General features: G+C 38.8%; 1 protein-coding gene across 4 annotated transcripts in view; it reads right to left on the bottom strand.

The window, feature by feature from the left end:
* ATXN7L1 (ataxin 7 like 1) overlaps positions 1 to 26,857 on the bottom strand; it is a 115,178-nt gene that overhangs the window by 27,599 nt on the left and 60,722 nt on the right. For 3 of the 4 annotated variants that reach the window (XM_064702862.1, XM_064702861.1, XM_064702860.1), the window contains exon 4: positions 5,298 to 5,520. In XM_064702862.1, coding sequence (XP_064558932.1) covers positions 5,298 to 5,520 — 223 coding nt within the window. Of the gene's footprint in view, positions 1 to 5,297; positions 5,521 to 11,282; positions 11,373 to 26,857 lie in introns of all 4 variants that reach the window. The other variant, XM_064702863.1, reaches the window with a different exon arrangement.

Here is a 26,857-nt window from a genome sequence, read left to right as displayed (position 1 = left end):
CGATTTTTTAAAAGACAGCTGTTGAAGGGGACAATTAGAAAAGCAACATGCAACAAACATAAAAAATGAGGAAAAAAATTAATTCAGTAAAGACTTTTTTTGACAAAAGAAACTCTAATAAGAATAGCAGTATCTACCTATCTACCTAATAGGCAATAAAAGCTACTACCAAAGCAAACACATCAGAAACATTCATTATTTCTTCTGCACTAAGAAGGAAATAGGATAACTCTCTCCAGTCAGATAAAAATGCTTTTTGATTCCTTCAGTAAGTGCAAAGTGCCAGGTGAAAAATAATGATTGATTTTTTTCTTTTTACATAAGGGAATCTGCATAATGCGACAATGGGTTCCAAAAGAGTTTGAGCAATATTGGGTCTCAGCATATTAATTTTTAATTGAATCTTGGAATCTTAGAGAAGCTAGCTGAGTGCTGCTCTTTCATCCATGCTGAAAACTCAAACCAAAGTGTCTTGGAAGAAATATTAGAAAAGCTAATAAACTGATAAACAATAAGCTGACATGATTTTGCTGAGGATCAGATTCTGGCAAACAAATATGGTTTCAGTTTTTGATGAAGTTACCAGTTAAGCTGACAAAGATAACTATGAAAATGTTCCAGTTTTTGAAAGGCATTATAAAACACAAATAAGAATGACTTAAAAGCAAACGTTAAACAATATGAAATTCAAATCTAGTTTTTACAAGATTTATGATTCATTAGGGGTGTTTTGCTAGGGGCGTTTTTAGCCATCATTACCAAGTCTGACATGACCAAAAACTTCAATGGACTTGAGAAATAAAGATAAGATTGCTGGTGATAACATGTGCTGATGGAATCAGGATTGACAGGACCTGAATAATGAAGAGACAAATTTATAAAAAGTAGTATGGAGTGTCTGGTAAAGTTCATTAACTCAAAGACACATTTTAATACCAATGAATGTAAAGTTACATATGAAATAACAAGCTGCTCAGTCTGCAGTGAAATACAGGGAAATAACACAATGGAAAACAGTGACACAAATATTTAGTGGTCCCAATGAATAAGCGATATGAGGTTTAATTTTACTGTTGTGCTTATATCAACAATGGGATATGGCAAGTAAGAAATAGTTTTCACATGTCCCTGGTTATACTGATATTGGATTATGGCTTCCAGTGTTGCTGACCAGTGGGACAATACCAGACTTGATGAATTGGAAAGCAACAAGTAAAAGCTCAAAAATGAGGACTACAAAAATGCATGGTCATGACTGGCTTTAGAAGCTCATTCACTCTTCAAATAAGGTAACATTTCCTTCTGTTTTCTTGTGCTTTGTCGGGCAGTTGGACTAGATGAGCATTGTAGGTCCCTTCCAGCATGCAAGAAAAATAACTGTAGTATTTCACAATACTTTTCATACCTGTAGCTCCTCTTACTTCTGTTTTCCTTTCTCTTGGCTTTTAAAAATTATTTCTCCTTCCCATTATGTAATTTTGCTGGGTTTATGTTTTGGCCATTTGTAATTATATTAATTCTAAAAGCTCAGCCACTCATCAAACTCTTCAAATTAGTGAGAAAAGAAATTCACAAACGTTTAAAAACACAAAACATAGCTCTATTCTACATTACTGGAATTGCCTCTAAAATGTACAAGATGTTTGTGATTTAATGTTAGATTATATGGTCCAAGTTTAACCCTGCTGAGTTTTGCTTCCATGCTGCAATAGGAATACCCTTAAATCACAACTATCTTCACTTTCTCAGCCTCAGTATGAAAAATGATATCTCCTTATAGAACTAAAGGCCAAGAGATTAAAAAATACTTTGAAAAGTGACATTATAAATTTTAAAGGATTGCCCAGAGGTATACCTTTGAGATCCTTTTTCTGTTTACAGAAGGAGTCGGTTTTCTCTGTGTTGATGAAAATCACATCATTGCCATCTCATTTTTTTCATTCTCAGAACTTCTGGCAGGCTAAACTTTGTGGAGGGAGGTCAAGGAGATCTGCTTCAGCTGGTTTCTCAGCACTAGCTTACTTCAACAGTTTACCCCTATTTTATACTGCCTTGGGATCATGGATAGGTGGAAATGAACACCCTGTAGTATCACAACACCTAAATTCACCATGGCAGCACCCAGAAGCTGTGCTGGGGCACAGCAAGTGAAGGTCAGCAATGAGGAAGAGAGCTCCCCTCCTTTGGGCAGGTCAGCAATGAGGAAAAGAGCTCCCGACTGCAGGAATTCCTTTTATAACGGGTAAGCATCTGAGCTATGCTTACTAATTATGACCACTTGTTCATTACTATTGTTATTTCTACCAATTCTTTGCCCTTTTCTCCCCAATTTCTACCCTTCTGCTATACCTCTTACCACCTTGACTGCAAGCTGCAGAAAATGATGGCTTGCATTTATCTTGTGCACAGTGCAGTGGTGCTCCAGCTCTGCTCCATCTCTAAGCACTGCTGTATTAATAGCAACCATACAGAGAGATACAGGGGGAAAAAATCAGAACTGACAGATATTTCTGGATGATGTATTCACAATAATACTTTATATTCCAACTACAAGAAGGGAGGTAATAAAACAGCAGCTAAAAAATTAAACAGTTCCAGATCTCTTTTATCTGATCATTCCAATCATGATTTTTAAAGCGTTAGCCATGGAGCAATCAGAACCTCTGGAGCACATCTTAGAACAACACAGGACATGAACAAGAGAAAGAGCTACTTGGTCAATGGCTAAGATGATGCCTCAACCAAAACTACTACAAATATAACAACATTAGTTGGATCTACATGAAGGCAGGCACAGCAACAGATCTACTGGGCTATGCTGTTTCAGAGGTAAAACTCTAGCTGTAACAACTAAAATTTAAAGGAGATGCTGTACAAAACAATCTGGCACGCCCAACAAAGGTTGTTACAGGTCTGAAAAGCAATCACTAAAGTGACATAATTCCTGAAATAAGCTGATTTGACAACTGTCTGGAAGAACTTGGGTCAAATAAATGCTTGGTATGAGATTACAATGTAACAGGCAAAAGCATCGAAGACCTGGAAGCTTCTGAGGATGACAAACCACAACACACTTGGATGCACCATGAATCCTATTTGCATTTTTGAGACAAATGTTTCTGTGTCAATTGAGTATTTCTTTCTAAAAGCTAAGACAAGAAATTCTATGGCTTGTGCAGCAGCTGAATGGAAAACAGAATCTTAAAAAAGAATAAATTTTATTAATAATTTCACCTTAAATCAGATCTGCTGAATATTTTCTAGTATTCTAAATAAATATTATAATCCTCTAATGGAATAGGAACAAACACTTGTCAGCTCTCAGCTGTCAGCTCTCTATAACCTGTGATGATTAGCAGACAGATTTTATTCTTTAACAAGTCATGTAATCTAAGGCACTTAACACTATATTTTGCTAGAGAATTTTATTGATCTTCACTTCAGACTGTTTGTGATTTGCTATGTGGTAATTACAGTATCTTTAACTACTGTATGCTTCATTTTTCCCCAAAACAAAACAAAACTGCAGTATGATCTCCCAGCACGGCTGCAAGAATGATGTAATTCTTGGTACAACTACTGTCATATTCATTGCCAAACAATCAACAGAGCAGTACAACACTTCTGAATGGTTAAATCTACCTTGTCAATAATCATCAGTAAATATTTAGGAGGTTACCAAAAAAGGGAAAAGGGATTGGTGGAAATGCTCAGTTATTTTGCTCCCTTCCAGCTTTTACTGACTGCCAGAACGACATCTGTTGCCAGAACGGAAGATATTGTTTATAGATTCAGTGAGTCTGCTGAAATGTGAACATGTAAGTTGCTGTCTGTAACATGATGAAAAATAGGTTTACAGTCAATAGTGTCAATACTCTGAAATCCTTTCTGAATTTCCTTTATTTAGACTTATAAAAGAATCCCCCTCTTGTATAAAATTCCCCTCCAACATTCAGAAGAAAAAGTCACCATTCAGTCAATAATATTTGCTTTCAAGTAGTTAATGAGGTACTTACACACAACTGAGACAGGCTATTCTGCTAGTCTAGTTAATGTGTGAGTGTAAAGTCTAACAATCAGATTTCCTATTTTCAGAATTTCATACCATAATTTTTCACAATACTCATTATGCTTGAAAAGATAGTAGGTCCAGATATATAGAAAGAATAAATTTTTTCCAGGGCAAGGTAAATTCTACAGCTAGGCTGTCTTTGAAATCATGCCAGCTTGTGCATGTTTCAGGCAGAAACATGAGCTATGCCTTTAACATAATCTGAGCTTATTCTTTGTCTCATGAGTGAATGGCTTGCATTACATGATTTACTGTTTTAAGGAAGTTGTGTCCAGAAACCCTACCTAAAATCATGACCTTCTTATGCTAGGTAATACATATAAAAGGGAAGGATCTCTAAAGTAAGTAGATAAATCTTAAGAAAAAGGAAGTCTCACTATCTCAAATTTACAGACAGAGAACTGAAGCTGAAGAGACCAAGGCATAACAGAACCAGGAACTCAACCCAGATCTCAAGTCACCAACCTAATGGCCTAATCACAAAGCATCTTTCCAGCAGATAATGAAGACAAAACAGTTTCCTAAGGGATAAAATAGTGACCCAGTTCTGCTGTCATTTATATTTTTGCAACTCTGCTGCTATCGTCACAGTCACAGGAGGGTGGGCACAGCAGTCTCAAAGCCTGTATGTGTACATATATCACAGTACATGATGTAAGACACCCCCAAAATAGTGATTTTTGCAGCCAGAATCTTCTTGTCATCTTATAAGGCATCAAACATTATCAAAACACAGAATGAACTCCAAAAGCAGCTGCTATTGAAGATAATTGACTATAACCAGTAAGTTTTCATGAACATCAGTTAAGCCAATATTAAGAACTCTGCAAAAATTATCCTGTTCAACTGTTTAAAAGCATCAGTTCTAAGGGCTGATAGTGTAATGGAAGATGAACCTTATAGATAGCAAACTGGGTCAAAACCTCACTTGCTATATGCATCTTAGAAAAACACATCTGATGGAACAATGAAAAAGTAATTCAGGCCTTCTTGCACTTCCTATATTTTTTGAAAAAATAATTCAGTCCTTCCTGCACTTCCTATATATAATTTCTTTTTCTTCATTAAAAAATATCCCAGTTTCCTCCCTTAGAAATATAGAGGCTTAAACTGTAAACTTAGGTAAAATGAGAATTCGGATTTTTTTGTTTTTGATTGTGATACATATATAGAGAGAGATATTCTGAACACCAACATCCTTGGTAACTATTATTTTGGTACTTACCATGGTTTATCCCGTGACACTTTTGAAGGAAAGACTGTGTGCTGTTTGCTACTGGAGGTAAGTAGATTGTCTTTGGGCGTTTTGAATGGCTTTGAGTTGCTGCTGACAGGGTTATGGCCGCTGATACAGGATTTCGGTTTCATCTGTACTAGGGATGTCCTGGAATTACAGGCTGGAGAAGCTGGAGAAGGGGAAGGTTTACACATTGAACTGTGTCTTCGTTCTGTAACAGAAAAGGAATGAATTTTACAATATGTCATAGGCTAAAATTAAAAATACAAGTTGGGAAAGAGGAAATTGTTCTTTTCTATGCCAGGTACAATGATTTTCATCACTCCAAAGAACACCAGTTCATTACTGTCGTGAATGTAATCAAATCAAATGATAATTAGACAAAAGTCAGCTTCATAAAATGCTCTGAAAAAAAAAGTAAAAAATAGTAAAATAAATGGCAATAATCGATCAGAAAATTTGTATTTGGTGTCCCAAGTCTTTCATGCCAAGAAGAAAGGAGAGTATGTAACAGCTAACACAACTCAGGCTCTGTGACAGATATGTGATTGCTCCTAAAATGGTTTATGATGAATTCATCTGACCTGGTTATTGGGCAGTTTACTTTATGACTATCTTGTTTCAATTTTAATGAGAAATTGTAGGAAAACAACAGGAAGACTGGAACGTAGCTCCCAGCCCTATCAGAGAGGCAGGCTCTGCCTGGTTCACTTGGTTATCTCCAAGCACCATTCAGGGTAAAAGTTTGGGGCTTTTTCCCCATAGAGAAAATGGCATGTGCAAAAAACCCAGGAAATTTATGTCTCAGTAACAAATGTGGCATCTGGAGGTCAGCAATGCTCACGCTTACACCAGAGGCCTCTCAAGCACTGCATAAAAGCAAGGCCTGACTGATCCCACACAAGACAAACAGGCTCAGTGAAATTGTTTTGGTTGGGTCATTATTAGTATTTTTTAAAATATATATGTCCTATCCCTCCTATTGTTAAGTAAAAAGACTGTTTTGGCCATTCTTTACTAATTATATCTGTCTCCAGGGTAGAAGTGCCAGTGCTTTGCCAGCCGGCTGCACCAGTGTGCAGCAAACAACAGGCGTGTGCTGTGAACTCCAGCACAGCTACAAAATCCTACAAGAAACAGGAGCTGCAAGATTTTTGAGGGGTGCTGTAAACCTTGAACAGTGCTGTTGGCCCCATTTGTGAAGCACCCCTTCCCCAGCCCCAGTGCTCCCTAGCCAAAGGCAGCAGCAGGTGGCACCGAGGGGCTCGGGAAAGAGGAATTTTCCGGTCAGCAGGGCCTGGCTCCTTGGCACTGACTGTGGTGTGCTGGTCCCAAACACCAAGGGCCTGATCACAGCAGGGATCAGAAATCAGAAAGGCACCCCCAGAACCAACACAGTAAACAAATACAGCAAGCAGAATGGAAGCATAGGCTGAGTACTTCAGACAAGCTGGAGTTTCTCATTCAACATGTAGCAATTTTTCGTTATCTAAAGCCATCAGCACTTAACTTGAAGAATCCAAGTGGGTGCTGCTCTTTGAGTTGACCACCATCACACAGTCAACCAAGAGCAGGGTAAGCAAGCACCAGTGACCTGTACTACATGGGAAGGTTTTGTATTTACGTCATTAACCTTGCACTCGCTAGTTTGATATTTCAAGGACACCTAAGAAAAATTTTCCCACAGAGAATCAAAATATGACAATTTGTCTGGCATCCTCACAAGTAAAAACTTGCCAGTAGCAGAAGGATTCATCCATGATTAACTTGCAATACGCAAATACCTCAAGAACAAAGAGAAATGCTTAAAAAAATTCCAAAATGTTTCTATTAGATCTCAAATGACTGAATAAAGTAATTTTTTTATTTAAGATCAAGCATTTCCATATCTTCACATTCACAGCTTTAATTACCAATGCTGGAATTTCCTCCAGATTCTCCGGCAACTGAAGAGCAAAACAGTCTTACATTTTTTTCAAATACAAAAGAATCTATCCTTACTCCCAAAATGTCTCCTATCATTTGCCATTTCTCACCCTATCACACACTTCAGTGTGCAGCCTCTGCCTTTAAAACTCCTTTGCAGGATGCAGTGGATTTACATTCATTTCACCTCATATTTGTGGTAACACCTGTGTAAGCTACACATCTCATTCTGAAATGCATAGTTCCATTCACAAGCTATTTATTTTATTAAATAATAGTTATTGTTTCAAGATTTACCAATCTTCTCAGCACCTATTTAACCAATTTTAAGTAGGCTAATCAAAATTTGCAACTTTCCCATTAATTAAGGAGGACTGATGAAAAGGAAATGCTATGCTACCAACAAAATCAAGCTGTATATAAAGTAAAACATGAGACAAAACATGTTTTCCACACACATGCTATATAAACTTAGGATTAATTACTCCAATTTTCAACACAGCTACTGGTTTTCTTAAACCTGACTGCTTTCTAGTAAACTGTGTCTTCAATATGAGACCTATGGATATGTTTAGAAATTAAACATATGACTCTTATTAAAATTAATCTTCTGGAAAGATGAATGTTCAAGACACTGATTGGTGGTCATTCTTGTGATCAGAACTGACTGCTATAATTAGCATTTCCTTTTAATTTCTGAAACTCCTCTTTTCCCCCAAAACATGGTTACAGGAAGTCTTCTACCTTTTAGACAGACTCCAATACACATTTGAGACAGATTTTCTTCAAATTTCTTAGAATGGCAATGGAAACTGTGACCTCTGCAAAGTCCTACAGGAGAAAGAATGTAAACAGCCAGTGCCACACAACCAGAGGTGTTCTGAGACACTGCCTGGATGGGTAAAATCTGTGCATTTCCTCACAAAAGTTAATATCACTTCAATGTCAGCAGAAGAAGATGGCAGCAACACCATGCAAGTATGGCAGAGTGGAGAGCTGGAAGAGTAATTCCCTCCAAAGGGGCACAAACTCCTGAGCTGGGCAAGCATGCTTGCAAGAGGCTGTATTTGACAAAGGTGTGAATTCTCAGACAAATCTCAATGGTGAGCGCATAAATTGTAACTAAATATTGGTGTATATTCCTTCTCAAGAACTATCAAGTTGCCTCTTAATTCTTCATTCCTTACAATGTATATGGTAGTCAATCACCCTTAGATACTGGTAATATGTTTCAGAGAAATAATGGGAATATATGGCAAAAAAAGGGCTGTCAGCTGTCAAAATCAACTGCTTAAACCAGGGTGGTGGTGGCCTCCTCTGTCAAATTGACTTTTGCGGTCAATTCTGTTTTAAACATTTTTTACTAATTTGTCTGCTCCTATTTTACATATGTTAAAGGGATGACACACAATATCCAAATCTGTTATTATACTGCCTATGCAATAAATTAATGTGTGAATAAAAGACATTTGCACATCAAATAGTTGTGATAAAATTAAATATTCACATACTACCATATTCAGGAGACAATCAGCTATCTGTGTAACACTTTCTACGCTCATTTGCAGTTCATATGTAGACAGATTAGATCTAGTAAAGCAGGTGAACTTGTATTCACACAGCTGTGGACATGGCTGTCCCTATTCACATACACCAGTGATACAGCCAGTGGACATTGATAAAACTAAAGAAGAATGAAAGTTTGTGCCCCTAGAAATGATTAAATTCAGCAAGGCAACTAGAAAACCAGTTATCATCACTGGTAAGATACTAACCTAAATTCTGTACACATTTCAGCAATGCTATGAATACATGCTCCAGTTTAAAAGATAATTTTTCTGATTCATTTAAATACTTCCAAATGAATGCTTACGTTCCCCATAAATAACAACACATATTCTGTTTTGTTTCTAAATACCAGGTGCTGTCAAATCCAAGAGCACAGGAGCACAATCAAAGTTACAATCCTCTTTACCACATTAATCTTTCTGCAACCTCTCAGTTGTCTCAGCGCGGCCACTGCAAGCAAGTGACAAGCAACATGTGACTTCTGCTGTCAAACAGTTAAGGTATTAATGGCATTAATCTCAGAGGAAAGTTTAACACTCTCACTGAATTACCTCACTTTCTATAGAATCAATTTCAGATCAATATCTTTTTCTATTCAGTGGCAGGTATCCGAAAGCCTGGTGCTCCATATAGTTCTAAGGTGCATTGCAAACTCTGCATCAGTAGCATTGCAAATGATCTTAAACTATTCCAGGAGATTCTCCATGTCCTATGGAAACATGGATATAGTCCAACTTTCTCAGCCAAATCTGAATTGTTTGTAGATGTGAAGTCCTTATGTTGTTGGAGACCTAACAGTCCAGTCCCTGAATCTCCAGAGCTTCTCTCCTATGCCCTTATACTCCATTTTTAATCCTCCTTCCTGCCTCCAGCACAATGCAACGCCCTGCCTTTCCCCAGATCTCTGCTGCAGCTGCCAAAGTCCTCTAGGTCTGCCTTTAAATCTGTAATTCCACTGGATCCTCTCTGATGGGTCACCAGGGAATACTAGCAGCTGTTTTGCAGGAAACGCCACATCTTCTAATCATAAGCAAAAAAAGCAAAGCAATAGAGGGGCAACAAGCTCCAGAGCCACAAGCACAGCGTGTGGGAAAATGAGGCAAAACCACATTCTGAGTAGAAAGTCTCTTTTCCAATTTTTGCCTTGACTCTTATACACAACATCAAGCACTCAGCTCGCAGCAAACCTAACAATGACACTACAGCAAATATGACGCCCATAAAACATGCCAAACATTGCAGTTTCCTACCAAAAAAGATCTTTATGTGATCCTGAAACTGCAGATTATCTCTTATCTGGACTAGAAACAAAAACCCATTTCTTAGTATATCCCACCTGCATCCACATTCTCATCCAACATATGCTACTCAAAATTGACCAAATCAAGTGAAAAGTTTTTGCCCCAGTTAGTGCCTTCTCCATCAACATGACAGACAATCATGGAGGAAAAATGTAAGGATATAATTTGTGCATAGAGAAAGATATGTCTTTCATCTTTCAGTGCTTTTTTTTTCTTTTCAGATACTTTAAACAAAAAAGGAAAAAAAAGCCCTTCATGTTGTCAGAAGACAGACACTAAAACTTTGTCAGCACGAGTCATTTTGAAACACTACTCTTGTACAGCATGATTTGACTTCCTGTGTACAAGAGGCCCAAAGTAAAAATCAATTTTAGGTTGACCCATGAAAAACTCAAGAGACCCAGTGTTATAGATTATAGCTTGATATTACGATGGTAAAAACAAACAAAATTCACTTGCTAAAACTCTGATAGGTAAGAAAGTTATTTACTGCTAGTAAACATTTATGGAATAATAAAACTGCTTTTTAAGCTTGTATTCATCACAACACTTGAGTTCATGGTCCTTTTACTTGAAATGGCATAAAGTAACCGATCCAACTGCCCTTAAAACAATATGAATACTGTTACTCCCCATTTACAATATTTAAGCAGATGGTAATGAAATTTAGTATCTCATAGTCTTGTTGATGAAGATGTTACTCATGGTAACTCACACTGCCTTAGCACAAATTACAGTTTTTCTATTTACATTATATCCTGAGGTGCTTTGTTGCACAGCTTTTCACTGTGCAAAGTTGAGCAATGTATACTTACAATTTCAGTAAACGGTAAATGAAACCTACCACCTTGTACTGATCCCAGTTCAAAGTTTGCAAAAGTACTTGGCATTAATCCTAATAAAACCAAAACAGAAAAAAACCCACACATGCCCGAAAAGCAACAACCAGCAACCAGAAAATGAACAACCTAGACTCTTGCAGAAATGTGTCATCTTGCAGGAACTGGCAGCTGGTTCATAACAAGAATTCATAAACACCTTGTAAGCACTTTCATTTTGCAGCCACACTCTGAAAAAACACTAGCAAAACCCGGTACATGAGGTTAAACAAAACTAAAATTGTATTTGATGTTAGCAAACTACAGCATAATGTTGCAAGATTGAAGGATAACTTTACCAGCTTTTTTGACAAAACACTATTCCAAGTCCAGCTGAAAAAGTTTGGAAATAATATCCGCAAACCGTTCCACCCTTCTTGCACTGCGCACTGGAAAGGAAACAGCACAGTCGGTTTCATTTTGATACTTCTTGTAAACTGACAAAGGAAATAAACTGCCAGCTCCAACCCCCGGACTGATCTGCTGCACAAAACACTGCTCAACAATCACAAGCTTCATTCCAGGTCAAATGACATAATTGGGAAATTATCAAGTGCTAAAATAACCACCGTTCCGCTGGTGTTTATTTACAATAAACACAAGCTTCGCTTTCTGACAGAAACCCACTAAAACCATTCTCCATTTCACAAAGTCTACAAGTGAGTAGGATCAGCAAAATTATGCAAAACATCCTGCTAGAAGAAGAAATGTAAACTGAGCCACTTACAGAGAGGAGCAGGCTGCCAACTTAATCTGATTCTACGACGACTGTAAACATGTACTTTTGGAACGTGAAGCGATTCACATTGCCACAGATGCCGTCAGAGGAGCACGGCAGCGTGATTAGGTATTCTGCACACGGGGGGAACTCCGGCAGATGACCTGCCGCAGCAAGCACACATCTCTGCTCCCTCACACCAACTGTTTTGACTACAGGCACTTGTTAAGCACCAAGTTTCGGTCCTACCAGTTGGACACCAGAACTGAACCTGTGCCAAGAACAACACGAGCTGAAAACGGCTGCAGGGCTTTTTTTTTTTTTTTCTTTTTTTCTTTTTTTTTCTTTTTTTAATAATTGTTGATACAACTCAAGTAACTGCAGAAAGGAACCAAAGTGCAAAATTGAAAGCAGCAAAACCCACAAGTGTATATTTAGAAGAGGACACTGAATTTTTACTTCCTTGAGCCAGGAAAGAAAGAGAGTGTTTGTGTACAACACAGTAGGATGAACTTGATGTTTTCCTGAAAATTCTTTTATTTATGAAGTAACCTGGCATTTCTCAGGATAATTATAAAACACATGAGAAATAATCTCTAGACTATCACTACTTTACATTTATGTGGCCAAATATCTAAAAAATGGCAATATTTCCATAAAGAGCCATACACAGCACTTCCCAGAACACTATTATTCCTCATAAGTAAAAAGCATGAAAAGAAAGAAGGGTGAAATGGAACTCCAAAAAATGCTTCAAAGAGTGCAATTAATTATCCTAAACATAAACTGAAGCTTCTGGGTACTTGCCTACTTCTTTCATAAGGATTCTGAGGTAGAAATATGAAGCTCCAAGGTATCACTGAAGTATCAGACAGACAGGAAAACATCAGAAGTGTGAATACCCCTGCCCTGGTGACAATGTCAGTCTTCACATCATTGAGCAGAAGACCTAGATTTAACTGTAGTGCCAAGGTCTGTTTCTACAGCTATAAAAGGGGATATTAATGATTTAGAGTATTAACTTGATTAAAAAGGAATTGAAGACTTAAGTAGGAATTCATCATTCCTGTAATGACACAATTCTACACGTGTAACCAGCATTTGCCACCTGACACATTGCTACTGCAGAAAAAATGACAATTTTTATCTCTATATTTCTCAGCTCAGCAAGGCCAAAAATCCCCAGGCAAAAAAGAAGTATCAGAGCAAGTGAATCTTGGGTACACACTTTTGTGAGTGACAGCCTACCAAAGAAAAGCAAGGAAAGCTTATGCACAGAAATTTCACATTCTGCTGGCGGAGATGCACAGTTAAGTCCAACATGAAATGAGAGTTTGAGCTAAATACCACCTCAAACCTTGTGTCCAGCACCACAAGGACAGCCCTCACCAGCCTTTTGCACTGGTATCTTACTACCTGCTGACCCACATTCCCACTATTTTTGTACTCGGAGGATGGAAATGCATTGTCAGCCCTAAACTTAGAAGAGACGTATCAGGTGAAATGCTGAAATATTTCTAGCAATCAAGCCACAGTACTGTCAAAGGTAAATAGTGCCAACAAATCAGAATTTTGTGGGTGATTTTGTATGTGAAGAGAAATATTTTATTTGGCTAAATGTACAAATTTATAAACAAATCATCTATTCATTTATTCAAACACCCGGCTTAAATAATGAAACTCCAAATTGTTGCAAAATAGAGGAAAATTTAGTATTGTCATTTTCTCATTCTTTGTACCATGTAATAGACCTGTTCCCTCAGGCAGATCTTTCACATTCAAGGTCATCTAATGACACATATTTTTATTCATTTATACTTATGAGGTAAAATATTTCACTGTATCTCTATTCCCCTCTTTACTTATTTCCTTAACTATATTTACATAACAATAACAAAATAAAGTAATTTATGTACATAGTTGCTTTAAGAACCAATTAAATGTTTCCCCTCATCTATCATAAACCAGAAATGTTTAATGTTTCTTTAATGTTTTACTTAATCCAAAAATAAATAATGTCATTCCTTTTTACTGTTAAGAAAAGACAAGCCATCGCAGAGTGAGATGGGACTACTGAGGTGGCTTGGAAAAAAAACAATGCTCTATTATGATTCTGAGAAAAGAAGAGTATCATTTTTAGGTGACATACTCTTCACCTGGCTCTGTGAAAAACATGGTACCGGATTTTATTCAATATCAAGATCTCCTACTATTATCTCATTTTATCACTCCATACAAATAACTTCTAGAGAAATAGTAACTTCACTGAAATGTGCCCAAAATAACATCTTTGCAGGACTTGCATATAAGCTGCTGTTTAAACCTTCTGGCTTTTTCTGTTACTTGGGATCCAAACCCAGCACCTGGTGAATCAATGTGTTCCTTAACAAGTTGTTTTTTAAGCACAGAAAAAATGGAATTTTTATTTTCTATAAATTCACAGTAAATTTTTTCTATAAATTCATGGTAAATTGCTCCATCTCTGTTACCCTGAGCTTCTCTATCCCCCGGCAGCCTCATCATTTCATCCTGTACCCACAGCCTTTGTCCCTCTCCCCAAGGGATGAGCTCTGTTTGGTCTGCAGGTAGACATGTGCCAGCTGTCAGTACAAGCTGCAAATGTGCTGCTGCCACATGGAATATTGTTCTCCGGGCCACATTATTTAAGCTGTCTCCTTACACTTGCTGATTTTCAAAAGACTGATGAAACTTTGGATTTTTGAACCAAACCAGCAAAGAACTAAAAATTCTCGGACAAAACAGAAAATAGATACAATCACATAAGTCTTATTGCTATTATTTTTTTTACTAGTAGCATTATTGCAATAATTATAATATTATAGGAAATACAAGCTAAAATCTACATATGATTTGTTTTTACTTGGTTCTCCGTGGTTGCCACTCCTCATGGGTATTCCAAGGCATCAAATGAATTCCCTTGGAATATTCTGACATAATTTCAAAATCCAGGTAACCACACAGAGCTAGGGACACTTGTTTTGTTTTTAAAAATTGAATGAGCCTACATTTAAGTTTCAATTGGTTTTATCAAAACCTGCTACAAAAGCAGCACAACTGTCAGTTCAGAGTATTTCCTCATTCCAGACATTTTAGATAAATCAGTTCACTCATCTTTCAAGCACGTTATTTGCCAGAGGTAAGAAAATCTATTATTTAGAATGCTGCATGAATAACCACAAGTGATTACCCCTTAATACACAGCCTCCAAAATGAATGTGGAAAAACAATTCCTGAAGAGGTCACTTGTTCACGTTTCCCTCATTACATACAATGGCTTTTACAAACAAGAAACCAAACTCTTAACCTTCTACTGAAAAAAACTCAAGAGACAACATACCCAAATAAAAAAGTGGGTTTATAGGGCATTTTTATTCTGTTCCTCTCCCTTTAAAAAATTCTTTAGTTCTGTATTTACATACAGCTTCTTAATTCTGAAGTTGGTTTTCACTTTAACTTGCATCATTTATGACTTCTAACTGTGCAAACTAAAGAAACTCAGACTAACTGCACATGAATGAAATAAATGCAAATTAACCTCTGAGAGTCCAAGTGACAACTACTTCATGTTCTGTCTCTTCATGCACCCCTTGACCATTCATCACTGCAATGAACTTTTCATACTACAAATTACTTATTTTAGATAAACTATTTCTCCATTCATAATTTAATAAATTTCCCTTCATTGCTTATGATGAGAGTCTTTCATGTCTACAATATTAAATGTCTGCTATATCTATATATACATATAAATAAGATTTTTTTTCTCAGATAGGTATTTGCTCAGTTTTTTTCAAGTTAAGTTTTCCAAAGTTTGTTGAAGCATGGTCAGTGTTTCAGGTGCTGTGTGAAGAAAGGCATTTTCCAAGGCCAAACAGCTATTAGAGTGCAGATCTCAATTTAAAGCATTCCAAGTTTATTCACCCCCTGATGTTGCCTCTATTTTAGAACAATGTGGCAGGAATGACACAGGGAGAAGAGACAGGTGATTTCCAGTGCAACTATTTACCAAGGTGCATGAACTGCTGTGACAGCACAGTTGTGCAATTCTGTTTTCCCTTCTCCCACTTCCAATGCTCTGAATAAACTGTCACCCAGTGTGGATGGCTCTAACTTTCCATGGACCTGCTCAGAAGCACATATGTACCATATTTTAGAAAAACTTTTGGAAAAAAAATTGTAGGTGCTCACCAGCTGAAGACACAGGATATTTTTCCTATGATGCATTCTAATTACTTTCTATGAGCTAATAGAAAAACAATCTTATTAAAGCAAGGCATAACTCAGAAAATTCTTGTGAATTTTAACATGGACAGGAAGCAAACAAACAAAGATGATTTGAAGCAAGTCCATACAAATGAACCAGTTTTACCTGAAGACATTTAACTATTATATATGTAAAAGGATATCTCTGAGAAGAAGCATGCAATAAGTATCTTTCCAAGGTATCAAATGTTTCATGTGTGTCAGTCATTTTTGGTTTAAACCCCAAGAGTCAATTGGAGCATATGTAAAACATTAGGATGATTACTTCCTACTAGGACTTAGCTGGTTTTTTATAGTGTTAGAACCTGGTTTCACCATGCTTGGTGTAACATTTCACTTCAGGTGGGAAGATATGAATAGGACACGTTTGCCAAGACATGAGAGTAACCCTTGGTCAGCCAAGAAATGACTACAGAGAGTAAGCCTGGAAGCTAACAGGAAGAAGAGAAAACAATTTTAAGACAAGGATTTCAAAGTGGGTTATTTATAGAGTCAACACTCAATTATCCATGGTCAGATTATCTGTACCAGAGATGCAGAAACAAATCAGCTCCAGCTGGGCTCATTAGCAGAGGTGCAGCTCTGTGCAAATGTCCCTACACTTCTAGGGACACTGCGGGTTTAAAAATTACACAGCATCTTTTTTTCAGCATAACAGTGAAGTCCTTTTTTCAATCTAAAGTGAGTCACTTGGGTTGCTTCTGTCTAGCATTCCAAAGGCAAGAGCACTGGGGAAAATGGCAAAGACTTCAGACAAAGGCACTGCCTGGCAGTGTTACCCCCATGCTCTGGGTCCCAAGAAGCTTTGTGAACTCAGGCCCAGCGTCAGGCCCGAGCTGGCTGTGTGCATTCCTGCACTCTGTGTCAGGGCTGCGGCCTCCGGCAGGAGCTGGGTGCAGACAAGCACCAGAGACTGGCGACAAAGCAGGAGCCAGGCACCAGCCAGCATGGCAAACAGCAGGCACCTCAAACACAGCTGGGGTGGCCTCTGTGCAGAGGGACTGAGCTGTGACATCCCTTGAGATTACCATTTAAACTTAAGTAACTTAAACCAGATATTCTAAATGAGGGGAAAATTAAAACAAGTACTTTTCTAACTTCAAGAAAAACACAGCCATAGCAATATCAATCCAGCTTGAAGCTGTTTTCCTGGCCACAATGCCAAAAATGTAATTGACAGTGAAATACAAAGGTAGATTTAAAAAAGGGAAGGAAATGGAAAAAATCCAACATGACATTTCTTACCTACCAATTGCTTCCTCTGAATCAGACTATCTGTGTTCTTGCTCAAGGACTGAAACCTTTCTCCATCTGTCAGGAGACAGCAAACTCCAGAAGAGACTATGATCTTCTGGAAGTTGTCCCTTCTCATCAAATTCATGTTCTATAGTTGAAAGAAATCCTACTGTTTAGAGATAATAAAAGATACTTCTAAGTTGGAAGAATTTGAGATTCAATTTGTTTTTTTCCAGCCATGGGAGTCACTTCACCAAAGAGACAGGGAAAGGACAACAAGCAGGATACTGGCATGATAAATCTCAGCTATAATCAACTGACTCCAGCTTGATTACAGAGGAGGAACTAAACTCTGTATTTGGCAAATGGATCACAGAGCAAGTCTTTTCTAAAGCTTTTTGCTGAGTCTGACAATTGTTAGCTAGACAGTACAGCAGATTTAACCAGCAATGGCTAACAAGTGAAAAAACTAAAACTAACCATGCCTGAGCTATCATCCCTGGGATTTGCCTACTGTATCTAAGTACTGAGAGAAAAAGCTTTATTTACACTGAACTGCTCTCAAGTAGTTTCAAATAGCAAGAAACAGAGGTTCACTGAGTGCAGGATGAGATAGAAGAAGAGGGTTATCTATCCCATCAGAAGATCATTGTAACACTTGAGGAAATCTGCAGGTCCTAAATCTCCAATTTTATTATCCCCCTTCCTTTCCTCCTCCCTAGTCCCAATTCCTTGACTTTCTAAGTTGCTTAAGTTCTGAAAAAAAGTAATTCAAGAAAAAAAACAGTTCAAAAGCACATTCACTATGATAGATATTACTTATGAGAGAACTCTGGCAGTTTTATTTGTTCTTATTTCTCCTTACATTTCAGATCCCTAAATGCCTACTGCATAAAAAGTGATAGCAGTGGCAGTTACCAAAGGTCTGCTGTCTGTCTTTGCTGTTTTGCCTAAGGACATGAGGTCTATTCTCAGTATTAGGGACTAAAATATTTTGGAAGGTGTAACATTCAGCAAACAAAACCAGAGAACAGATCTGCAGCGCAGTATTTGCAAGTCTCGTGTATGGTATTTATCTTGGAATACACACTAATGAGGACAGCAGCACAAGCACTACAAGGGAAAAGACTCAATTACTGTAAACAACTGGGAACAAAAGACTGTTAAACATTCAACAATCACATCAAGAGAAAGTTTAGAAGTCTATACCTCTTGTTTAGGTACTGTAACAAGATTAGGTCAACACTTCCCTCTGCCTCTTAGCCTCATCAAACTAGGGAAGACCATAAAAACAAAACCACTGCACTAATTCACTCATTCACTGAAAAACCTCACTGCCCTGCTCAAAGTATGGAAAGATACCAAAGTATCTGGGGCCGCTGCCACAGTAAAAGTCAGCTTGTAACCTCCAGCTAATAGGCTGCATATCTGTCAAGCACATACATGTGAACCACACTTACATAAACTTTCTGCTCCCCTACTGCTCCTCCCACTCCAAGATATCAATTCTAGCCAAGAATTTGATTAGCAACAGACTATGAAACACTTTCAGAAAGAGAACATCAGAGGTGACACTTACAAAAGGACAGTGAACTTTTATGGCCAGAAGGCCCCAGAGCAAAGTGTGGCAGCTGTATCAGGCATTGTATGTTACAGCTGTGGTCGTACCATGCATCAAAAAGAGATGCAATTTCTTTTTCTGCTCCTCTTCCCTTTCAAAACATTCCTGGCACACCTCTGGCTTCAATCTGGTATTAATCCATGGTTGAATTACAGTGTATGGATGGATACCAGGCACATTGTATAACACAACCTTGAGTCTTTTAGCATTTGCTTCCTAGAATAGAGTGCTCTTGCCCTGCAAGTACAGTGTGTATTGTTGTCTCCAGATGTAGCCTCATAGAGTCAATATACTTGAAAAGGCCTGCTGAGCCCTCTTTCACAAGCAGTCTTGATTCATCCTTTGTCAGGGACCTCTCTCTTTATAGTAATTTCATGCCACTTTAGGAGTTGCAATTATTACTTACTCTCCCACCCCTTTCTGGCTAACTGTAAAATTATTCAACATCAGAGTTACATGGACTACTTTTGAAGGACTTCTGTCTTCCTCTTTAAAATCATCTGTCAAAATCTGGTACATAGTGAGTTTTAAACAAATCATTCTATGCTGGTTTTGTATTTTAATTAAATATAAAGCAACATTGGTTAGATACCTCGGGACATTTCTCACGTTACAGAAATCAGAGCTCATTTAACAGCCATAGTATTTTACAGACTTAGACAGACACCTCTATCAGGTAACACTGGTTTCAAGTAAACAAGTAGGTTTTGTTTTTTCCCTGAAAAGTCTAATGAAGTTTTCTAGTGTCACTTAGATTCATAACCATTTAGAAAAATGTAACAGAGATATAGAACTTTCTGTTTTTCTCCCTTTTCTCCTTTTAAGTTCATTAGAACAAATAGAGGGAGAAGGTAATCCATGCACACAGCAAGTAATCCAGCTGTAATTCATACCACAGCATAGCAGAGGTAAAGCGGTAACGCCAACATTAAACCTGATACTATTTAGCCCTTAAAGCTTGCAGATAATCCCTCTTTTTCCAAGAACTGCACACTGAGAGAAATCATATATATTTAAAGAAAATTTCAGTATCATGAAAGTTTTAAATAAAATTTAATTTAAATTGAGCTTAGACATCTAGAGCCATATTGAGGCTTCCAAAAGCAAACACTCAGCAACTGCCTTGTTCTTCATTTAAAAAGCTCTATAGAATACATATAAAGCATAGCATAAAAAAGTTGACAGCTGTCAATTCAAGAGTCAGCAGTTCCCCACTGGCATATTTTGTTTAAGCTACTTTGGTACCACTGTCATGTTATTAACCAAATTTAAAAAAACTTCTCCATATATTTATAATATACTACCATTACCACTGTAATCACACTTTGAATTATTTTTTAACCACATTGCCATATATAACCAAAAATGGCACAACAAAACACAGAACATACAAACACATATTTTAAGGGAAAAATCAAGGTGACTTCTTGAAAATATAGGTCTTGCTGAGTTTCTAGTTGCCTGCATTCATTTCTCTTTAATCTTTCTGAGGCTGCAGCAAAAAGAGCTTAGTGTCTGCTCTCAAGCTAAAAATCTTTGCAATAATTTGTGTAGATTTGTGCAGATAAAAATAAAAATCACAGACTGTATTAGATTCCAAGACTGTAAGCAACACGAGCTATCATATCTGCACAACAGCATGCTGATATAGTTGGGAAAAAAAGTAAAAATAATCACAGCACAGATAACCAAGGGTCAAAGTTCTGGTTATGCATGAAGTTTCAGTATTGGCACTTCCTGTTCTGAGTCTAAAATACTCATAATTAAATATATTTTATCCTTCTTTTGCTAAAGCAATGAATTGCTATTCTCTCCTCTCTTTCACATATATATATATATATATATATATATACTTGTTTTGCTCACTTACATTACTGTGAGCCATGAGGCCAGGTTTAGGAGCCCTGCGGTGCACCAGAAGCATTGGCAGCCTCAGTCCCGCAGGCCAGGGCTGCGCTCGGGCGGCTGCACCGGGCTCAGCGCGGAGCCGCTCCCGGCGCGGGGCGGGGGCTCGATGCCATCCCCGCACCCTGCACCGCCTCGGCTGCTCCGGACAGCGCAGGTGCTGAGGCAGCCCCGCCACACGGGTCACCTCCCTCCGCACCGCGCAGGGATGTAACGCCGTGCGTGTTTTTCTCCAGCAACAGCTGCGTCCTACAACCTCGTGCGGCTCCTGCACCGGCTTTCTCACGCCGCTCGAGCACAGCAGCGACAAAGCAAGGCAGCATCTGTAGCGACCCTCACTCACATTCAGCCCGCCGCTGCAAAACCCACCAGCGGCGCCTTCCCCTGGCGCGCTGACAGCTTCGCCTGCAGGGCTCCGGGCCGTCCTTCGGCGGGGCCGCCGGGCCGCAGGCGCCGTCAGCGGCCGGGAGGCTGCCGGGAGCGGAGGGCCGGGAGGAGGCGAGCAGCGAGCCGGGAGGGGGAGAGCGGCGGGCCCGGAGCTCCCCCTCCCGGAGCCGCCGCCGCTGCCGCCATCCGTCCTGCTCCGTACGGCCCTACTCACGCGACCAGCAGGGAAAGCCCCAACAGCGAAAGGTCAGGAGCAGCAGAGTTAAACGCAAAACTCGTTTCACACGATTTTGCTCCTGCAAACTCGTCAAACTTTTAATTTAGTTTTGGAAGGCTTAGGGAAAGGCAGTCCTTCGATCGACGGTGCCACAGCTTCAGTCATTGCTGGCAAGGATACACATACTGTCCACATTAACTCGAAATTCTGGTTCTGAACTCCACACAATAATGTATGGTAACTGGTAATAAAAAATTAAGCTTCTGAGGATCTGATTATCTTTGATTTTTACACATTGGAGTACAAGCGGACCAAGCAGATTAAGATCCTGTTATAGTCAGCTGCTGGATAAACACAAAGGTCTTTATCACCTATTTTTCTTCTTACAAGTACTCCATACTCGTAAGTATGCAGATATCAGAGCTATGGTGTCACCACCCAAAATAAAAAGTTCAGTCAACAAGCTGAGCTTTGCTGTGGCACAGCTCTGAGTGTTAAAGCATCCCTGTGCCAAACCCTCAGCCAGCTGACTGCTGCTAGAAATGGTGGGTTCCCCATTAACCAGAAATACTTCCTTCGGCATAACTCTCAAGATTTGGAATGGCAGTATGTTTAATGTTTAATGATACCATTACAAGTAATTTGTTTCAACTATATTTAAATGGGCAGCCATTCAGCTCTTCTCACATACATGCAACTTCTCTTGCAGCCAAGGAGCTGCTGGCTTGTCCACTAAACCCAGCCAAACCCACCAATTTGCAGCAGACCAGCATGAGACCGCAGTTTAAATGCAAATTTATTCTCACAGCTGTGTTCAACATGAAACATACCAACAAATGTTAGCTCACACTGCAAGGTATCTTACAATGTTTTAGGATTAAATTCCATATATTTGAGCACACACACTAAGTGGTGTTCCCCAGGAAGCTGAGCTAGAATTTGTTCTCTGGAGTGCTGCGTTCCCTGGCTGTGCACCCTCCTGACTATGCAGGGATCCCAGCAGAGCAGGAGCAGGAATGGCCCCAATTTATTCAGGTTTCTATCTTAATCACAGAATCTTCTGCCTGAGGCCTTGGAAAAAGATGGGGAGTGTGAAAACAGAACCAGAACTCTCAAAGATTATTTACAGTAAGTAAGCTCTTCAGAGGGCTGTGTGGGTCCTCCTGGCAGTGACTTCTACTGGACAGAAGAGAGAACTGGATTCAAAATATCCTGATCCACTGGACCCAAAGATGGAGCCCAGAAATTTAGTCAACAGATCTTTGAAAGTGCATAACCAGTTGTTTTGTGGCTTTGGTTGCTTTGTTTTATTTAATTTGAACATGAGACTTGTAGTAAAAATTAGGCCACTATATTTTTGAAGCATAAGCCTAGCTAAACAAAATAGCCCTGAATGCTTCTGGGATTCCTGTTTAGGAAATCATTCACTGCAGGTGTACATGCTTCACAGAAGAGGCAATCACTGAAGCCAAGGAATAATGAGACACAACAAAATATGGAAGTATAAATAAGCAGAAGAAACAATAACAGGTATAGAAATAATAGGCAAGTAATATCAACAGGCAAATAAATAAGACAAATAGGTACAATGCTTAAAACTGACTGGGAAAAAATGCCAGCAAAAATGTATGCTAGTAAAAAGTTCCAGCTAAGCTGAGAAATACAAGGTTGAAAGGAACTAGTGGTTGTGTGGTATACCTCCATCACTTTATGGTGAGGACATTACCCACTGTTAATACCTATTTGTATATCTCAGATTGATGCCTGTGGAGCAGCTGTCGAAGCATGTTGTAACACATAATCCTGGGGATCCACAGGGCTGCAAGGCTGCTATAAAGTGAATGGTGATTGCTGCCCCATGTCAGCTTGAGATAAAGGTCATATCAGAGGTCTTGAACAGCCAGTAAGGCTGATTGAGTGATCATGAAGATTTAGAATATAACACAGGATAGTGTTAAGGGAGAGCTAACTTCTATAAAGAAACTAAACAACACATCAGAATTTGGAGGCGGTGGATGGGGAATATGCATAGTAACCATGCAAACAATCAAGCAGAAGTAAATTTAAAGTAATGCTTTCACTATCTGAAAATAAAAATACATCTTCTGAAAACCAAGGCTGATGTTACCTTTTGTTTAAAATAAAATTAGGATCTTGACAGTTTTCTGTACCTTAATATTGGGCATCTCAAGTGATCCAGCAATAAATCACCTAAAGCAAATGTTTCAGGAAGTGATAATCAATGCTTTAGTTTTCAATCTAAAATAGGAAATCTTTAATGCTTAAATAGGAAAGGACTTCTAGAGTTGAGCTGAAGACCACTGGCATTCACCTAACAGATTAACTTCTGTAAATAATTATCTTTATACAATGTGATACTAACAGAGACAGTTTGTGCTAATTGTCAGACAAGTTCTACATTTAATCATATTGAGAAAATAGTGCACAGGAAATAATTATTTCCTAACTCTAGGATCTTAATACAGAAATTTCTGCACAGAACCCACGATCTGCAGAAAGGCTAAGAACAAACCTAATCAATAGTTAAAAGAACTATTCATTGTAGGTAATATGGGGAAAGGAATTTTTTTGGTGAGGGATCACTTTCTTTGCTCATCTTGCAAGCTTTAATTAAGTGGCAATGAAATAAGGAGTAGCTAAGAATGATTCTTTTGTAACTTGTTTTCAGGCTATAAATGTGTTTCTGGTTATAGTAATACTACATATAAAACCATTAATAAAACTGCCTACTTACCAAAGCCTAGATAGAGACATTAATTTGCCTGATGTGAACATGAAGTTAGGATATCAGAGTGCATTTACGCTTATCTTGAAAAGAAAACATCTGATCTTTGTAGTTAGATTTGTACTGATGAAATTGGGTTTGTGTCTGTTGAAGAAAAAAAGTGATATGCCAGTAGCACTTTATGGTGACTCTTTTATGCTGTGCATCAGAATACTCCCACAGAATTTTCAACATGAGGCCCAAAATTTAAATATTAAGTGCTTTCCTGATGGACACTGGCATTATCAGACAGCTTGCACATTTAAGCTACTTGAACCCAGGAATACTTCTTAGTACCCAGCACACAGAGACTGCCTAGTCTGGAATGTGTATTGGAACTAAAACTTTAAAATCCAGAAACTAGAGTCCAATCTGTTGGGAGTGCACGTTTCTTGCTAAAGCTGAGAGGGCCTAAAACAGTGCTAAAATTAATTTTGTTTCCTTGTACTGCTAGGTAGGTCATCATGCAGGATTTTTTCCCACCTAGAAACAAGGCTACATCTTTGGCAATTCAGCACCAGCAAAACCAGAAGAGACTTCAGGCAAAAAACTTTAACCCAGTAAAAGACCAGCATGTATATGTGAATAACAGCTGTAATAAGGGTTTTGGGTTTTTTCTGTATCTGTATGTTAATCTCACTCTGAACTCCAAATCAGTTTTCTTATGTTTCAGTACCATGGATATTTCGGCACCAAAGGACAGAAGAGGGGTGTTAGAGAAATGCAAGTGAGAGTGCTTGAGAAAGCCAAAATTGTACTGATTTTGCATGTGGAGATTATTTCAGATGAATCTCTGAACCTCTAGCTGATAATTTCTGCAGACATCTTATCTTAACCACATTTAGCAGAAAAGAAGGCAGAGGACCCAGATCTCTATGAATTCCAATTATCCTGACTCAACTCCTCCAACAAATCAAGCACCTGATCCATTTTCAGAACCATACTCTACAGAGCTGTGTTTGTGGCCTGTAAGACAATCCTTTGACTCTTAAAGCATTGCAGACCTTCATAAACAAATCAAACTGTTGTACTGAGGAAGAGTACAAAGCTCTGACTAACAAGAGGCACTTGACAGACATTCAGTTATGCTTACATTACCTTACAGATGAGACTATTGCCTCAGCAATCCCAACTTCTCACAGCAGCTCCTCCAGAAACCCCATAGGATTCTGGAGTCTTGTTTAATCTCTTGTTAAAATGAGGTACACTGGTTTACTTGAAGAGCACCTTAGTCCTGCACAATCCACTCCTAAATCTATAAATTAGACTGTTATTTTTGGGAAATCTTAGAAGGACTGACATATATCCATACTCTGAGATAGTGCCTTATTTTTTCTGCTTATCATCTCCCTGTATCAGAATTTGTCCATATTTGAGGCAGGGAACTCCATTCCCTTTCACTTTGATTTCAGTCAGACATGCATGAAATTTGCTCCATCCTACTCATACAAGAGATTAATGACAAACAGGGTTCTCTCCTTTTTCATGACCTATCCAGTCAAGAAGGTGTTGTCCATACAGGTGTCAAAGTCTACGCAAATCACATTTTAAAATCAGCTTCTAACAGTGTAATAAAGGACAACCTACCCTCTCCTTAGGAAAACACCATCTTTTCAGAAAGTGTTTATTTAATGTCTAGCCCAGGATTTCTTGTTTCTTGGTCAGAACCCCTAGGGGCTCCTAAAGACCAGTCTGTCTTATTAAAGATGAACTATCATAACAACAAAATTAAGAATAAGTTCTGTTTCCATTTTGAGCTGGACACAGCTTTCTTGCTGTAAACCTTCAAACCTAATCTAGACAAATTGAAGTACCAAGAAGCGATCCCACTGTCTTTCCAAAATAGCTAGAGTTAATATTGTGCAATCATGTTGTCATGGTTTGAGCCTGGCACAGAGCCAGTGCCCCCCATGAAAATGCCCTCACACCAGGTGTCTGCTGTGAGATGTGACCAGGAATAAGCAAAACAGGCTTTAGCTTAAACATAAAGAACACTTTATTACCTAAACTACAGGAAAATAGGGAAAAACTATAAGGAAAAAAAAAAAATTGAAGACCTTACAAAAAAAACCACTTTCCTCCTCCCCACTACCTGACTTTCTCAGTCCGATACATTCTCCCAAATCACCAACTGCCCAGCCTTGGCACCACACTTTAGTATACTCAAACTACAGTTCATGAAGAGGAAAGGAGTCCTTCTTGTTCCATAGGCTTCCCCTGGAAACACACTGAAACCTCGTGTGCTTCCCTGTCACTTCGGCACCGCCCGGAAAAAAAAGTCCTTTTGCCGCTTGTGACATCTTCCTTCCATGCCCAGTGCTCTCACCACCGCGCATGGATCAGAGCTGCTTTTAGGGTTGTCTTTCAAGGATGCCTTGTCTCACTCCAAAAAGGCACAGTCTCTGGTTTGGGACATCTGTCCCCCCCATATTTTTCCAACCCCCTGGGGCCGGGGGGTCCTCACGATGAACCCTCCTGGTTCTGAGCCACTGCTTCCCCCCTAAGTGCAGTCTCTGTGTCACAGGAACAACTGAGTCCATGGCCACAAGAAAAGTCCAGCCAAAAGGCCACTCCAAATCATCTCTCCCCATTCAATCATCTCCACGTTCTTCGGGCCAGGTCCTTGTCTCATCTCATCTCTTATCTCCCTTCTTATCCAGCTTCGAGGAGGATTAGCATTTTTGCAAGGCCCCAATCATGAAAGAAAGGGGTTAAAACTTT

This window comes from Zonotrichia leucophrys, chromosome 1A (genome assembly GCF_028769735.1).
Source record: "Zonotrichia leucophrys gambelii isolate GWCS_2022_RI chromosome 1A, RI_Zleu_2.0, whole genome shotgun sequence".
NCBI classification, from domain to species: Eukaryota; Metazoa; Chordata; class Aves; order Passeriformes; family Passerellidae; genus Zonotrichia; species Zonotrichia leucophrys.
This window is presented reverse-complemented; position numbering and strand designations above follow the sequence as displayed.